The sequence below is a fragment of the Leptodactylus fuscus genome, chromosome 7 (genome assembly GCF_031893055.1).
Source record: "Leptodactylus fuscus isolate aLepFus1 chromosome 7, aLepFus1.hap2, whole genome shotgun sequence".
In the NCBI taxonomy this organism is placed as follows: Eukaryota; Metazoa; Chordata; class Amphibia; order Anura; family Leptodactylidae; genus Leptodactylus; species Leptodactylus fuscus.
Genome location: NC_134271.1, coordinates 99402373 through 99421150, shown reverse-complemented (window position 1 = coordinate 99421150; position 18778 = coordinate 99402373). Strand labels below are relative to the sequence as shown.

The window sequence follows — 18778 nt, the reverse complement described above, 5'->3', positions numbered from 1 at the left end:
AAATTCATGGTGGAGGGAGCCTCTAACCAGCCCAGTTTGGACCAATTAATGGTGGAGGGAGCCTCTAAACAGCCCAGTTTGGGCAAATTCATGGTGGAGGGAGCCTCTAACCAGCCCAGTTTGGACCAATTCATGGTGGAGGGAGCCTCTAACCAGCCCAGTTTGGGCAAATTCATGGTGGAGGGAGCCTCTAAAAAACCCAGTTTGGACCAATTCATGGTGGAGGGAGACTCTAACCAGCCCAGTTTGGGCAAATTCATGGTGGAGGGAGCCTCTAACCAGCCCAGTTTGGACCAATTAATGGTGGAGGGAGCCTCTAACCAGCCCAGTTTGGACCAATTCATGGTGGAGGGAGCCTCTAACCAGCCCAGTTTGGACCAATTAATGGTGGAGGGAGCCTCTAAACAGCCAAGTTTTGGGAAATTCATGGTGGAGGGAGCCTCTAACCAGCCCAGTTTGGACCAATTCATGGTGGAGGGAGCCTCTAAACAGCCCAGTTTGGGCAAATTCATGGTGGAGGGAGCCTCTAAAAAACCCAGTTTGGACCAATTCATGGTGGAGGGAGCCTCTAATTAGCCCAGTTTGGACCAATTAATTGTGGAGGGAGCCTCTAACCAGCCCAGTTTGGACCAATTAATGGTGGAGGGAGCCTCTAAACAGCCCAGTTTGGGCAAATTCATGGTGGAGGGAGCCTCTAACCAGCCCAGTTTGGACCAATTAATGGTGGAGGGAGCCTCTAACCAGCCCAGTTTGGACCAATTAATGGTGGAGGGAGCCTCTAACCACCCCAGTTTGGACCAATTCATGGTGGAGGGAGCCTCTAACCAGCCCAGTTTGGACCAATTCATGGTGGAGGGAGCCTCTAAAAAACCCAGTTTGGACCAATTCATGGTGGAGGGAGCCTCTAAACAGCCCAGTTTGGGCAAATTCATGGTGGAGGGAGCCTCTAAAAAACCCAGTTTGGACCAATTCATGGTGGAGGGAGCCTCTAACCAGCCCAGTTTGGACCAATTAAAGGTGGAGGGAGCCTCTAAACAGCCAAGTTTGGACCAATTCATGGTGGAGGGAGCCTCTAAAAACCCCAGTTTGGACCAATTCATGGTGGAGGGAGCCTCTAACCAGCCCAGTTTGGACCAATTAATGGTGGAGGGAGCCTCTAACCAGCCCAGTTTGGACCAATTAATGGTGGAGGGAGCCTCTAACCACCCCAGTTTGGACCAATTCATGGTGGAGGGAGCCTCTAAACAGCCAAGTTTGGACCAATTCATGGTGAAGGGAGCCTCTAAAAACCCGTTTGGACCAATTCATGGTGGAGGGAGCCTCTAACCAGCCCAGTTTGGGCAAATTCATGGTGGAGGGAGCCTCTAAACAGCCCAGTTTGGGCAAATTCATGGTGGAGAGAGCCTCTAACCAGCCCAGTTTGGACCAATTAATGGTGGAGGGAGCCTCTAACCAGCCCAGTTTGGACCAATTAATGGTGGAGGGAGCCTCTAACCACCCCAGTTTGGACCAATTCATGGTGGAGGGAGCCTCTAAACAGCCAAGTTTGGACCAATTCATGGTGAAGGGAGCCTCTAAAAACCCGTTTGGACCAATTCATGGTGGAGGGAGCCTCTAACCAGCCCAGTTTGGGCAAATTCATGGTGGAGGGAGCCTCTAAACAGCCCAGTTTGGGCAAATTCATGGTGGAGGGAGCCTCTAACCAGCCCAGTTTGGACCAATTAATGGTGGAGGGAGCCTCTAACCAGCCCAGTTTGGACCAATTCATGGTGGAGGGAGCCTCTAACCAGCAGAGTTGTGGGAAAGCAGGGTGGAGGGAGCCTCTAACCAGCAGAGTTGGTGGAAATCAGGGTGGAGGGAGCCTCTAACCAGCAGAGTTTGGACCAATTAATGGTGGAGGGAGCCTCTAAAAAACCCAGTTTGGACCAATTCATGGTGGAGGGAGCCTCTAAACAGCCCAGTTTGGGCAAATTCATGGTGGAGGGAGCCTCTAAAAAACCCAGTTTGGACCAATTCATGGTGGAGGGAGCCTCTAACCAGCCCAGTTTGGACCAATTAATGGTGGAGGGAGCCTCTAAACAGCCCAGTTTGGACCAATTAATGGTGGAGGGAGCCTCTAACCAGCCCAGTTTGGACCAATTAATGGTGGAGGGAGCCTCTAAAAAACCCAGTTTGGACCAATTCATGGTGGAGGGAGCCTCTAAACAGCCCAGTTTGGGCAAATTCATGGTGGAGGGAGCCTCTAAAAAACCCAGTTTGGACCAATTCATGGTGGAGGGAGCCTCTAACCAGCCCAGTTTGGACCAATTAATGGTGGAGGGAGCCTCTAAACAGCCAAGTTTGGACCAATTCATGGTGGAGGGAGCCTCTAAAAACCCCAGTTTGGACCAATTCATGGTGGAGGGAGCCTCTAACCAGCCCAGTTTGGACCAATTAATGGTGGAGGGAGCCTCTAACCAGCCCAGTTTGGACCAATTAATGGTGGAGGGAGCCTCTAACCACCCCAGTTTGGACCAATTCATGGTGGAGGGAGCCTCTAAACAGCCAAGTTTGGACCAATTCATGGTGAAGGGAGCCTCTAAAAACCCGTTTGGACCAATTCATGGTGGAGGGAGCCTCTAACCAGCCCAGTTTGGGCAAATTCATGGTGGAGGGAGCCTCTAAACAGCCCAGTTTGGGCAAATTCATGGTGGAGGGAGCCTCTAACCAGCCCAGTTTGGACCAATTAATGGTGGAGGGAGCCTCTAACCAGCCCAGTTTGGACCAATTAATGGTGGAGGGAGCCTCTAACCACCCCAGTTTGGACCAATTCATGGTGGAGGGAGCCTCTAAACAGCCAAGTTTGGACCAATTCATGGTGAAGGGAGCCTCTAAAAACCCGTTTGGACCAATTCATGGTGGAGGGAGCCTCTAACCAGCCCAGTTTGGGCAAATTCATGGTGGAGGGAGCCTCTAAACAGCCCAGTTTGGGCAAATTCATGGTGGAGGGAGCCTCTAACCAGCCCAGTTTGGACCAATTAATGGTGGAGGGAGCCTCTAACCAGCCCAGTTTGGACCAATTCATGGTGGAGGGAGCCTCTAAACAGCCCAGTTTGGGCAAATTCATGGTGGAAGGAGCCTCTAACCAGCAGAGTTGTGGGAAAGCAGGGTGGAGGGAGCCTCTAACCAGCAGAGTTGGTGGAAATCAGGGTGGAGGGAGCCTCTAACCAGCAGAGTTGGGGGAAATCATGTTGGAGGGAGCCTAGTATTAGCAGAATTGTGCAACGCTTATGGTGGATGAGTATGAGGATGCGGAGGAATTGGAGAGGTTGAGTACAGACATGGAGTTTCATGTTGGGGTGCTTTACACAGGTGGGCACAAAAATGAAGGCTCTATCCAGTGGTGGTTCATTTTTATCAAAGTGAGCCGGTCGGCACTCTCAGCTGACAGACGGGTGCGCTTGTCAGTGATGATGCCACCGGCTGCACTGAACACCCTCTCAGATAGGACGCTGGCGGCAGGACAGGACAGCACCTCCAAGGCATATAGGGCAAGTTCAAGCCACAGGTCCAACTTCGACACCCAATACGTGTAGGGCGCAGAGGGGTCGGAGAGGACAGGGCTGTGGTCGGAAAGGTATTCCCGCAACATGCGCCTATACTTCTCACGCCTGGTGACACTAGGACCCTCCGTGGCGGCACTTTGGCGAGGGGGTGCCATCAAGGTGTCCCAGACCTTAGACAGTGTGCCCCTTGTTTGTGTGGACCGGTGAGAACTTGGTTGCCTACTGGAGGAACTGCCCTCCCTGCCGCCACTGTCACATGCTGGAAACATCTCCATCATATTCTGCACCAATTGCCTGTGGCAAGCATTGATGCGATTGGCCCTCCCCTCTACCGGAATAAAAGACGAGATGTTGTTTTTATACCGGGGGTCAAGGATAGCAAAGATCCAGTACTGGTTGTCCTCCATGATTTTGACAATACGCTTGTCGGTTGTAAAGCACCCCAACATGAACTCAGCCATGTCTGCCACAGTGTTAGTTGGCATGACTCCTCTGGCCCCACCGGAAAGTTCAATCTCCATTTCCTCCTCATCCTCCATGTCTACCCATCCGCGCTGCAACAATGGGACGATTCGAAGTTGCCCGGAAGCCTCCTGTATCACCATCACATCATCGGACAACTCTTCTTCCTCCTCCTCCTCCTCCTCCTCCATTAAACGCAGTGAAGCGGACAGATGTGTGGACCTACTCTCCAGCTGTGACGGATCGGATGCTATCCCTAACTCCTCTGTGTGATCTGAGTTATCCCTGATGTCAATCAGGGATTCTCTCAGAACACACAAGAGCGGGATTGTAAGGCTCACCATCGCATCCTCAGAGCTCACCCTCCTTGTGGACTCCTCAAAGACCCGTAGGATGTCACAAAGGTCTCTCATCCATGGCCACTCATGGATGTGAAACTGAGGCAGCTGACTTTGTGGCACCCTAGGGTTTTGTAGCTGGTATTCCATCAAAGGTCTCTGCTGCTCAACCACTCTATTCAACATCTGAAACGTTGAGTTCCAGCGTGTGGGGACGTCGCACAAAAGCCGGTGTTGTGGCACATGCAGGCGTTGCTGGAGAGATTTTAAGCTAGCAGCGGCTACTGTCGACTTGCGAAAGTGGGCGCACATGCGCCGCACTTTCACCAGTAGCTCTGGAACATTGGGGTAGCTCTTTAGGAAACGTTGCACCACTAGGTTGAAGACGTGGGCCAGGCATGGAACATGTTGGAGTCCGGCAAGCTCCAGAGCTGCTACCAGGTTCCGGCCGTTATCACAAACGACCATGCCTGGGCCCAGGTGCAGCGGCTCAAACCATATTGCCGTCTCATCGAGGAGGGCATCCCTCACCTCGGAGGCAGTGTGCTGTCTGTCCCCCAAGCTGATCAGCTTCAGCACAGCCTGCTGACGTCTACCAACGCCAGTGCTGCAACGTTTCCAACTCGTAGCTGGGGTCAATCTAACAGCGGAGGAGGAGGCGGTGGCGGAGGAGGAGGCGGTGGCGGAGGAGGAGGTGGTAGAGGAGGAGGAGGAGGGGGGTGTTCTTCTCGTGTCCCTGCCAGGAATGTTAGGCGGGGAGACGAGGTACACCGGGCCAGTTTGGGAAGCAGTCCCAGCCTCAACTACATTCACCCAGTGTGCCGTCAGTGAAATGTAGCGTCCCTGTCCGCATGCACTTGTCCACGCGTCGGTGGTCAAGTGGACCTTTGTGCAAAGCGCGGAACTAAGGGCCCGCCTGATGTTGAGTGACACGTGCTGGTGCAAGGCGGGGACGGCACACCGGGAGAAGTAGTGACGGCTAGGGACGGCATAGCGAGGTGCCGCAGTTGCCATCAGGTCCAGGAAGGCGGGAGTTTCAACAAGCCGGAACGCCAACATCTCCTGGGCCAGCAGTTTAGCGATGTTTGCGTTCAAGGCTTGCGCGTGTGGGTGGTTAGCAGTGTATTTCTGCCGCCGCTCCAATGTCTGAGAGATGGTGGGTTGTTGTAAAGAAACGCCTGATGGTGCCTTTGATGGTGCAGGAGAAGGAGATAAGACAGGACCAGGGGAGGATGAGGTAGAAGTCAACAAAGTGGCGGAGGCAGATGAAGTGGTGTCCTGGCTCGTCCTCTGGAGTGCATCGCCAGCACAGTCAGCAGTGGCAGTGGCAGAGGCAGAGGCAGAGGCAGTGGCAGTGGCGTGAACGGCAGGCGGCCTTTGTCCTGCCGTTGCTGCCTGCCACTGATTCCAGTGCTTGGATTCCAAATGACGGCGCATTGAAGTGGTGGACAGGTTGCTCTTCTCAGAGCCCCTAATCAATTTCGAGAGGCAAATTGTGCAGACAACACTATATCTGTCCTCGGCGCATTCCTTGAAAAAACTCCACACCTTCGAGAAACGTGCCCTCGAGGTGGGAGTTTTTCGGGGCTGGGTACGAACTGGAACATCTTGGGAGATTCCGGGTGTGGCCTGGCTTCGCCTAAGCTGCTGACCTCTGCCTCTGCCTCTAGCTACCCTTTTTGGTGCTGCACCTGCCTCAACATCCACACTACTTTCCCCGCTTGACATCCCCCCTGTCCAGGTCGGGTCAGTGTCCTCATCATCCACCACTTCCTCTTCCAACTCCTGTCTCATCTCCTCCTCCCGCACAATGCGCCAGTCAACTGGATGCCCTGACGGCAACTGCGTCACATCATCGTCGATGAGGGTGGGTTGCTGGTCATCCACCACCAAATCGAACGGAGATGGAGGAGACTCTAGTGTTTGAGCATCTGGACACAGATGCTCCTCTGTTAGGTTCGTGGAATCGTGACGTGGAGAGGCAGGTTGAGGGACAATGAAAGGAGCGGAGAACAGCTCTGGGGAGCAGGGACAGTTTGGGTTATTGTTCTGTAAAGCTTCGGAATTTTGGGAGGAAGGAAGACAAGACTGTTGGGTAATAGGAGGAGAGGAGGCAGAGTCTGACTGGCTGCTGGACAATGTGCTGTAAGCGTTCTCTGACAGCCATTGCAAGACCTGTTCCTGGTTCTCGGGCCTACTAAGGTTTGTACCCTGCAGTTTAGTTAATGTGGCAAGCAACCCTGGCACTGTGGAGTGGCGCAATGCTTGCTGCCCCACAGGAGTAGGCACGGGACGCCCTGTGGCTTCACTGCTACCTTGCTCCCCAGAACCATTCCCCCGACCTCGCCCACGGCCTCGTCCACGTCCCTTTCCGGGAGCCTTGCGCATTTTGAATTCCTAGTTAGAAATTGGCACTGTATACCAGTAGTAAAAATTGTGGGTGCACGTAACCCCAATATATTCTTTGAATTCCCAGTCAGACACTGGCACTATATGGCAGTAGCAAGAAATGAGGGTATTTGTATTCCCAATATACTCTTTGAATTCCCAGTCAGACAATGGCACTGTATACCAGTAGTAAAAATTGTGGGTGCACGTAACCCCAATATATTCTTTGAATTCCCAGTCAGACACTGGCACTATATGGCAGTAGCAAGAAATGAGGGTATTTGTATTCCCAATATACTCTTTGAATTTCCAGTCAGACAATGGCACTGTATACCAGTAGTAAAAATTGTGGGTGCACGTAACCCCAATATATTCTTTGAATTACCAGTCAGAAACTGGCACTATATGGCAGTAGCAAGAAATGAGGGTATTTATAACCCCAATATATTCTTTGAATTCCCAGTCAGACAATGGCACTGTATACCAGTAGTAAAAATTGTGGGTGCACGTAACCCCAATATATTCTTTGAATTACCAGTCAGAAACTGGCACTATATGGCAGTAGCAAGAAATGAGGGTATTTGTATTCCCAATATACTCTTTGAATTCCCAGTCAGACAATGGCACTGTATACCAGTAGTAAAAATTGTGGGTGCACGTAACCCCAATATATTCTTTGAATTACCAGTCAGAAACTGGCACTATATGGCAGTAGCAAGAAATGAGGGTATTTATAACCCCAATATATTCTTTGAATTCCCAGTCAGACAATGGCACTGTATACCAGTAGTAAAAATTGTGGGTGCACGTAACCCCAATATATTCTTTGAATTCCCAGTCAGACACTGGCACTATATGGCAGTAGCAAGAAATGAGGGTATTTGTATTCCCAATATACTCTTTGAATTCCCAGTCAGACAATGGCACTGTATACCAGTAGTAAAAATTGTGGGTGCACGTAACCCCAATATATTCTTTGAATTACCAGTCAGAAACTGGCACTATATGGCAGTAGCAAGAAATGAGGGTATTTATAACCCCAATATATTCTTTGAATTCCCAGTCAGACAATGGCACTGTATACCAGTAGTAAAAATTGTGGGTGCACGTAACCCCAATATATTCTTTGAATTACCAGTCAGAAACTGGCACTATATGGCAGTAGCAAGAAATGAGGGTATTTGTATTCCCAATATACTCTTTGAATTCCCAGTCAGACAATGGCACTGTATACCAGTAGTAAAAATTGTGGGTGCACGTAACCCCAATATATTCTTTGAATTACCAGTCAGAAACTGGCACTATATGGCAGTAGCAAGAAATGAGGGTATTTATAACCCCAATATATTCTTTGAATTCCCAGTCAGACAATGGCACTGTATACCAGTAGTAAAAATTGTGGGTGCACGTAACCCCAATATATTCTTTGAATTCCCAGTCAGAAACTGGCACTATATGGCAGTAGCAAGAAATGAGGGTATTTGTATTCCCAATATACTCTTTGAATTCCCAGTCAGACAATGGCACTGTATACCAGTAGTAAAAATTGTGGGTGCACGTAACCCCAATATATTCTTTGAATTACCAGTCAGAAACTGGCACTATATGGCAGTAGCAAGAAATGAGGGTATTTATAACCCCAATATATTCTTTGAATTCCCAGTCAGACAATGGCACTGTATACCAGTAGTAAAAATTGTGGGTGCACGTAACCCCAATATATTCTTTGAATTCCCAGTCAGACACTGGCACTATATGGCAGTAGCAAGAAATGAGGGTATTTGTATTCCCAATATACTCTTTGAATTCCCAGTCAGACAATGGCACTGTATACCAGTAGTAAAAATTGTGGGTGCACGTAACCCCAATATATTCTTTGAATTACCAGTCAGAAACTGGCACTATATGGCAGTAGCAAGAAATGAGGGTATTTATAACCCCAATATATTCTTTGAATTCCCAGTCAGACAATGGCACTGTATACCAGTAGTAAAAATTGTGGGTGCACGTAACCCCAATATATTCTTTGAATTACCAGTCAGAAACTGGCACTATATGGCAGTAGCAAGAAATGAGGGTATTTGTATTCCCAATATACTCTTTGAATTCCCAGTCAGACAATGGCACTGTATACCAGTAGTAAAAATTGTGGGTGCACGTAACCCCAATATATTCTTTGAATTACCAGTCAGAAACTGGCACTATATGGCAGTAGCAAGAAATGAGGGTATTTATAACCCCAATATATTCTTTGAATTCCCAGTCAGACAATGGCACTGTATACCAGTAGTAAAAATTGTGGGTGCACGTAACCCCAATATATTCTTTGAATTCCCAGTCAGAAACTGGCACTATATGGCAGTAGCAAGAAATGAGGGTATTTGTATTCCCAATATACTCTTTGAATTCCCAGTCAGACAATGGCACTGTATACCAGTAGTAAAAATTGTGGGTGCACGTAACCCCAATATATTCTTTGAATTACCAGTCAGAAACTGGCACTATATGGCAGTAGCAAGAAATGAGGGTATTTATAACCCCAATATATTCTTTGAATTCCCAGTCAGACAATGGCACTGTATACCAGTAGTAAAAATTGTGGGTGCACGTAACCCCAATATATTCTTTGAATTCCCAGTCAGAAACTGGCACTATATGGCAGTAGCAAGAAATGAGGGTATTTGTATTCCCAATATACTCTTTGAATTCCCAGTCAGACAATGGCACTGTATACCAGTAGTAAAAATTGTGGGTGCACGTAACCCCAATATATTCTTTGAATTACCAGTCAGAAACTGGCACTATATGGCAGTAGCAAGAAATGAGGGTATTTATAACCCCAATATATTCTTTGAATTCCCAGTCAGACAATGGCACTGTATACCAGTAGTAAAAATTGTGGGTGCACGTAACCCCAATATATTCTTTGAATTCCCAGTCAGAAACTGGCACTATATGGCAGTAGCAAGAAATGAGGGTATTTGTATTCCCAATATATTCTTTGAATTCCCAGTCAGACAATGGCACTGTATACCAGTAGTAAAAATTGTGGGTGCACGTAACCCCAATATATTCTTTGAATTACCAGTCAGAAACTGGCACTATATGGCAGTAGCAAGAAATGAGGGTATTTATAACCCCAATATATTCTTTGAATTCCCAGTCAGACAATGGCACTGTATACCAGTAGTAAAAATTGTGGGTGCACGTAACCCCAATATATTCTTTGAATTCCCAGTCAGACACTGGCACTATATGGCAGTAGCAAGAAATGAGGGTATTTGTATTCCCAATATACTCTTTGAATTCCCAGTCAGACAATGGCACTGTATACCAGTAGTAAAAATTGTGGGTGCACGTAACCCCAATATATTCTTTGAATTACCAGTCAGAAACTGGCACTATATGGCAGTAGCAAGAAATGAGGGTATTTATAACCCCAATATATTCTTTGAATTCCCAGTCAGACAATGGCACTGTATACCAGTAGTAAAAATTGTGGGTGCACGTAACCCCAATATATTCTTTGAATTACCAGTCAGAAACTGGCACTATATGGCAGTAGCAAGAAATGAGGGTATTTGTATTCCCAATATACTCTTTGAATTCCCAGTCAGACAATGGCACTGTATACCAGTAGTAAAAATTGTGGGTGCACGTAACCCCAATATATTCTTTGAATTACCAGTCAGAAACTGGCACTATATGGCAGTAGCAAGAAATGAGGGTATTTATAACCCCAATATATTCTTTGAATTCCCAGTCAGACAATGGCACTGTATACCAGTAGTAAAAATTGTGGGTGCACGTAACCCCAATATATTCTTTGAATTCCCAGTCAGAAACTGGCACTATATGGCAGTAGCAAGAAATGAGGGTATTTGTATTCCCAATATACTCTTTGAATTCCCAGTCAGACAATGGCACTGTATACCAGTAGTAAAAATTGTGGGTGCACGTAACCCCAATATATTCTTTGAATTACCAGTCAGAAACTGGCACTATATGGCAGTAGCAAGAAATGAGGGTATTTGTATTCCCAATATATTCTTTGAATTCCCAGTCAGACAATGGCACTGTATACCAGTAGTAAAAATTGTGGGTGCACGTAACCCCAATATATTCTTTGAATTCCCAGTCAGAAACTGGCACTATATGGCAGTAGCAAGAAATGAGGGTATTTGTATTCCCAATATACTCTTTGAATTCCCAGTCAGACAATGGCACTGTATACCAGTAGTAAAAATTGTGGGTGCACGTAACCCCAATATATTCTTTGAATTACCAGTCAGAAACTGGCACTATATGGCAGTAGCAAGAAATGAGGGTATTTGTATTCCCAATATATTCTTTGAATTCCCAGTCAGACAATGGCACTGTATACCAGTAGTAAAAATTGTGGGTGTATATAGCCCCAATTCTATTGCTAGGGGACTTGCAGGGTATTTCTGGGGTGAAGGTGGGGGGGCACACCGTTGGAACGGGTATCGGGGTATATATCGGGTATACGGGAATACACTGACAGTGTATTCCATTCAGGATCCTGGGAAAGCTGGGTTGCGGCGATTGAGCCCGTCAGTGCCACGTTACACTGACAAGCTTCTCCCTGGAATTTAGCTCTTACAAGAGCTGTTGGTTGTCTTCTCCTTCCTATCCTAGCCTGTCCCTGCCTACCCAGAATCTAAGCCCTAGCTAGCTGGACGGAAACCTCCGTCCTCGGTGAATTGCAAGCTCAGAATGACGCGAAGCTGGGCGGCGCTGTTCTTTTAAATTAGAGGTCACATGTTTTCGGCAGCCAATGGGTTTTGCCTACTTTTTTCAACGTCACCGGTGTCGTAGTTCCTGTCCCACCTACCCTGCTCTGTTATTGGAGCAAAAAAGGCGCCAGGGAAGGTGGGAGGGGAATCGAGTAATGGCGCACTTTACCACGCGGTGTTCGATTCGATTCGAACATGCCGAACAGCCTAATATCCGATCGAACATGAGTTCGATAGAACACTGTTCGCTCATCTCTACTAAGGAACACTTTAAACACAATAAGCTACTCCGCGCTGGATATCTACTTTAATTCTTATCCTGATCTCAATGAATACATTCATTTAGGTTTTCTCTTCCAAAAAGCCTTTTGTTGGACCTTTAACACGACACTGTGTCCAGGAATGAATAGCACCTTGACTTAGAAATGAAAGGAATAATGTGCTTTAGCTTGAAAGCCCTACTAAAATGTCAGATGTTAGATTACCTGTGTGCGATTTCACTTGTCTGCCAATTCCCATCATTCACCTCATTTATATTAGTCTTCTGGATGTGCTCAGTAAACTGTTCTGGGCCTTTCCCTGCCTATATCCCTATATAAATAGCCAGATCTAGTGGCATTAATGGGGACAGTCACATGCTGCTGACAGGAGGATTCTTCATGTCTATGTCTACATTTAAAGGGGTTGTCTTATTTAGGGAAACAATCTTAAAAACCCTATAAAAGAATTCCAACCTACTAGATGGGGGTTCTTCATTTAGAACACATGCCATGTACCCATTGAGTGTGGTGTCTCTCTTTCTCTGGAGAATCCCATCAGCCCATTAATTACAGAGGACCTTTCATGTCTTTGGGTGCCTGCGGTTTTATACACCACTAGAAAGCCAACAGTGTGCTGAATTCAGTGCACTATTGGCTTTCCTGTTATGTGCTCCGGGTGAAGAGCTATCGGTGCCATTACCAATAGCTCTTCAGTGTCAGAAGGTCGTTTCTGACAGTCTGTGAGGAATGCCCCTCCTGAAAGTCGTGTCCATAGCACTATACTGTAAGAGGGGGTGTTCCTTATTGCCCAGCCATGACGCTGAGCAGTGAGGAACACGCCTCCCCACCTCCTTACAGTACTCATCCATAGACTAGTACTGGGGGTGCGTTCCTCACTGCTCAGCATCATCACTGGGTGGTAAGGAATGCCCCCTCTTACAGTATAGTGCTATCGACTCTACTGTCAGGAGGGATGTTCCTCACAGACTGTCAGAAATGCCCTTCTGACACTGAACAGCTACTGTAACACCACTGATAGCTGTTCACAAGGGGCACATAATGGGAAAGCCGATAGTGCACTGAATTACACCGCTTGTGCCCAAGGACATGAAATATCCTCTTTAAATAAACTCCCCATTGATGATAATTGTGTAATTTTTCTTTTCACCTGGTATGGCACCATAGACATAATAAACACTTTCTACCAGATTTCCCAACAGTAATAGGCCCCGTTCACATGGGGAGCGGAAGGGCGGATTTTGGCCCCGAGAGTGACGCGGGGAGCTGTGTCACTCTCTGGCCAAAATCCGCCTTCCACAACTGTCGCGGCTTCCGACAGTCGCGGCGTTTCCCTCCGGAGAAGGCTCAAATGAATGGGCTGACTCTGGAGGTTGCTGCCGCGAGTCAACGAGCCGCAGAATCCACCTGAAGAAAGGGCAGCTCGCTTCTTTTTTCCGCTAGCGGCATGTTGCGGGTATGAGGGCACAGATTATGACGTGTATTCCCCACCATAATCCGCCCCCTCTGTGCCCGTGTGAATGGGCCCATAGTCTCGTTCAAACAAAAAGGAAATTCCAAAGTGAACAACCTTTTGAGGGCTTTTAAAAGTGTTATATGCCCTGTTTATGATCCTCATATTTGTCCAGGTTGGAGATTAGCTACAAGGTCAGTCTCTAAGAAAGCATTTATATTTTTCCATTCTTTTAAATCCACTCCTGGTTTTGGCTCAAAAAAATATAACAAAACTGCAACAAAATAAAAACAGCTTTTCCTGGGGCCTCAGTCTTAAAGAGGTTGTCCAGGCATAAATATCATTTTTTAATTAGGCCAGGGGAAATGAATTTAAAAAATAAATACATAAATAAAACATTCTCACCTGTCCCTGATGCTCCAATGTCCTCCCAGTGTGGTCCTGCTGCTCAGCTGTCTTCTTGCCTTGGACTTCCTTGTCAGCAGTGACGTCCCTGGGTCCCTTCCTTAGGCCGCTGATTGGTCATGTGCAACGGGGACTCCGTCAGAAGACAACAACTGTACTGCAGAATTGAACCACGCTGGGAGGCACCGGAGCATCGGGGATTGCTGAGTATGGTTTTTTTTTTCACTTCCCTAATTATAAAATTTAATTTTAGCCTGGGGGAGGAAATTGTATGACGACATCACTTCATATAGAAAAGCTCCTGGGCCTACTGTGAAATCTGCAATAGATCTTTCCCCCTTATTCCGAAGCCTAGGTATAACTGTGACCTTTGTCTCCATTTTAGTTTTCATCTTAGATACTCAGCTAGGAAAATGTCTCAAAAGTTATTTTTTTCCTTTTTTTTTTTGTAAGAGGTTGAAAATTATGATCTGTGAAAGACTCTATTCTAACATTTATTGAAAGGAGACTTGTTCAGTAGAAGCAAATACAATGTATAGTCCATGCACTAAGAAAAATGGCCTCGATATTCTTTTCATTCATTCACTAGGATTCTTTTCAATAGTATTGAACGAATTTCTACAATTGCTTACCTTTGTATTTTTCAATTTTGAGGGGCCTAAATGTATCACAACTTGGAAACAAATTCCATCTATCCAATTTTTTTTCTTTTTTTTTTTTTTTTTTATAGTTTCAGGTTTTTTTTATTTTCTTTACATGAGCAAAAAATAGTTGGGAATTATCAATTACAGATTTTGTACTTAAGCAAAGTCTTGATGTTTGATGAATTGATTCGAGATGATATTTTTATTGCTGTATTTGGAGCTCCATTTTTCTGCATAGACAAATACAACAATTCTGGGTCCCTGCAGCCACCACTATATGAAGCTTACAACATAGGGAAGGAAGGTCTGTGGCCAAACTAATATTGGTTATATAGAAAATTATGTAACATTGGGCCCTGGGGTCCATAAGAACACTCTACCCATTTCAATAGTCCCACATTCATAATATTCAGGTTGATAATGCCAATGATTATAGATTTTTCCCAGCAAGTTCTGTAAATCTGATAGCCTACAGGAAATCTATGGTGCCCATCCTTCGTGCATATCCATTTATATTTAAAGCATCACTTTTCATCATATTATAGACTCTGTCACTTTGGTTCACCTCTTATGTTTATGTAGATGGTAACTATATCAAGTACTCAACCAAATGTACTCTACAATTGTAAAGGTTTCAATAACCAGGACTGAATGTTCTACACAACTATATGTGAAAGACAACAATAAAAGGATGGAAGAGAATAATCCGCAATGTTTGGACTATACATAAAGAGAGATAGACAAGAGTAAGCATTAAATGTATGTCCCATACATACACTATTATACCTTCCACAATAAGAGGATTAGTAGAGAATAATAGCCTATTATACTCACAGTATACATCCACTCGAATAGACTTTATTGCAGGAGAGCCCAACCCATTTTCTGCTTTGCAATAGTATCTTCCTCCTTGATGTCTCTGGATATTTGTAATCCTCAAGGTCTCATTGAATACACTGGAGTCTTGAAATCTATCGGATGCACTTCCTGCTGTTTTGGTCCACCTGATCTGAGCAAGCATCAAAAAATACTGTTAGTGTGGTACTAAGAATATAACTCCATCATTATTGACACTCAATGGATCTTCATATGGATTTGCTGCATGGACTTACCCATCATTCATGTGCCCTTAGCAAAGACAGGAATGTACCCTCAAGCTTGTTCACATTAAATTAAACCATAAAGATGGATAGTAAAGTTGTGCTAGTGCCATAGATCATCAGCTAGAAGAACTCACATAGTGAAGTTAGACATAAGAAAGCTAACACTGCCTTTTTACACAATTAGGAGCAACAACGATTTTGTACCTAAGTAGACCCTTCAGCCTTGGCCCCATAGCAGCTGCCTTGGCTGCTATACTATAGCTATAGTTATAGTTACACCCTTAGAGGTCAATAATCCCAAAATTAGGTCAATATGAAACTGCCTGGTGGTTGGACAGTTCATGAACAGTTCCAAACCGTTCACATTTTTTGTACAATTTTTAACACATCTGCTCATATGACTTGCACATAAGAACATTTAGAAGCATAAAGCTTTGAAACAATAGATTTTATGACCTGTACCTGTATCATTACATAACCCTATTCTGCCATAACATAGTGTGTTAATAAATATACAATCTGTTTCTCATGGGCACAGAAACCATTACTGTGATATTAAAGGGTTGTCTCATGAATACCTCCAATTTTCAGATTAAAATTGGCACCGCAATTGAGTAAAAATCACAGTTAAGCTAAGACCCCACTTAGTGGACCACAGCAAAAAGACGCTGTAGGAAAAACTGCGGCAGCAACACATCATGGTTTTTCACACAATGCTTTACACAAAACATCCACAGAGGATTCTTTAAAGGGGCTGTTCAATCTCAAGGATCCTATCTATACTGGTAGCTTATGTAAATTGAAGACTTTGACTAAATATATTGCTTTAGAAATTCTGCTTTGTTTTCCTGGTATGTGAATTTATTCCTCCCATTATTTATACAGCATTGCTATAAACCACGGACCTATAGGACAAGTGACGTCACTCACTCACTGCTCTTGCCGGGATTACAATTAATCAGCTAATTGCAGTTTGCTGATAAAGCCCGGTCTGTTATCTCTCTATGTAAACACATAGATAACACTGAGGCCATTCTGTACAAGCATCTGCATATTATCTAACCTGCAGAATTTGTGTGTGTCCCGTTCAGCAGGAGGGAGGAAAGGGGATAGAAATACAGGAAGTAAGAAGCAGACATTGCATGTAGAATGCTGAGACACTGAGATGGGAGAACCCCTTTAAGAGTTCTAATTACCCTGCCTACACACAGTGATTGGCAGTCTTCTGTTTACATACACTGATACAGGGAAAGTAGTCCTGGTTATCCTGCTTTAATCCGTATATGATATAGGATGGAGCTCAGCATTTATTCCTGTATTATACAGTTTGCTGCTATAAGAGAGGGTAACATAAATTAGGTCCTTTAAATCGCTGTGACATGTACTGCCCCCTAACAGTGCACAGACATGTTTCTGCACAGTGGCGTTACTAAAGTCTTGTGGGCCTCGGTGAAATCTTTTTTCCAGGGACCCCTACCTCATCCCTACAGAGAATTCTTGATAGTGATGGTTCTGGGTGCTAAGGAGTATAATCAACTTTAGTGTGGTTAGGATAATCTGTGGGTCTCCTTGGATTATGGGCCAGATGGAAGTTGCAATCTCAATACTGATGCCAGTGCTTATGCGGCCCCTAAGGCTCCTGGGCCTTGGTGCAACTGCACCCTCTGCACCCCCTCAAGTTATGCCCCTGTTTCTGCTCCTATGAAAGGCCACTGCATGCTTCTCCTATTGAGTTTGGATAGTTTGGACCTGACAGACAAGTAGAGACTGTTTTCCAGCAACTCTGAATGCAGCTTATCATTCACATTTCCTTAGAAACGCGTAGACATCTCATTACGGCTAGACTTCTATCCTCAGTGATAATAATAACAACAGGCTTGTGCTCGCTCGTACTCTAATATTAAAATCCTTCCCCATAATTTTAATTTCAATGGCTTTCTAAAGATGAAATGTCATTCACCAACGAACTTTGCAATGCCTAGGGCCTAACAATGTTGATCTAGCGTGATCAAGCCTCGCTTCATTGGCACTCGCTGTTTTACAAGAGAAATAAAGCAAAGTACACAATAAAGTATTAAGTGTGAATATTCCAATCACATCGGCATAAAGTACCTCTTTATATAGAATACATTTACTTCTATAACAGGTAATGAATAATAAGAAGAAAAGAAAGAGAACAATTTACAGAATGCTAATAATGATCCATGAATAGGATCCGACTTATGGTAAGCAGGATGGCTTTATATTATTGGTCATTTATCAAATGCTTGTGTTTCAGCCACTACCTATTTTCTAGAGTCACTTGATCAAAATAAGAAGAATCTGCGTGTGATGAATTTATAGCATCCAATAACGTAATATCAAGTGATTTACCATGCATCAGAACGTACCACTGTGTGATTAATATACCCACTTGTACTATACAAGCTTTCTGCCTTTTCCCTATTGTACCCACCGAGATGACAAATAATAGCATCCAGCACAGCCCAGCAAATTGTGGATTTACATCTCAGGCTCGATGGAATAGCTTTATTTCTGTGAATGAAAATTACAAATTCCATAGCAAAGAAATTGCCTTCCCGTATGAATACGAAGAAAAACAAGATGGATTATTTTCTTGAAGACAATCAATTTAAAAGGACAATTGAGGCAGTAAGTACAACCAATATACACAAGTGGAGCAGGCCTTCATTCACAGGCAAAGGGGCGCCAAAATGTACATGTCAGATATTATTACAGGCATAGGCCCTTGACTTCACCCAACTGGAAAAGACTTCTAATGCTGTCTATCAGGGGTACTTCCAGGTGTCCATATTCTCTAACGTCTATTAGATCACGTGTAAGGGACTACACTAATCATCTCATAGCTCACAATTTATGGTGGATTGTTAGACAAGTAAGATAAGATGAGTTATTGGAAAGCAAGCAACCAGAATACTGTTACTTTGCAAGAGCCTGCGAGTGAGTATATCCCTGGTTTGTACTGGGGGTTTGGGTTGACATTGTTATGGACATGAAGTCTTTGGTGGAGTCATAGTTCAACATGCAAATCCAGCCAACTAGTAGAATACAACAGGTATGCTAGTAAAGTAATAGTCATGTCCCCATTCTTATATACATAGGCACAGCAGGTTTATAAACAGTTCTTTGAGTTGCACGTCCTGTACCCACTTTCTGTATATATGATCTACTGTGTCTATGTACACAATGAAGAGGAAACAACACCTACTAGAATGACATGGCTGCTTTGCACAGATTCCAAAAGTTCAGATTCACAAGTTTTCCAAGGTTCATATCTACAAAAATTGTCAATTTTTTTCATGCATATGCAAAAAAAATTATTATTTTTATTATTTGATTTTTTTTCAATTTTTTTTTAAGATCAAGAAGAATGTAAATAAGTGA

At 44.8% G+C, this 18778-nt stretch overlaps 1 protein-coding gene across 1 annotated transcript in view; it reads right to left on the bottom strand.

Annotated features, from left to right (window-relative positions):
• MDGA2 (MAM domain containing glycosylphosphatidylinositol anchor 2) overlaps window positions 1-18778 on the bottom strand; it is a 547529-nt gene that overhangs the window by 260400 nt on the left and 268351 nt on the right. Inside the window, exon 3 of the mRNA XM_075282612.1 lies at window positions 15105-15279. Coding sequence (XP_075138713.1) covers window positions 15105-15279 — 175 coding nt within the window. The remainder of the gene's footprint in view (window positions 1-15104; window positions 15280-18778) is intronic.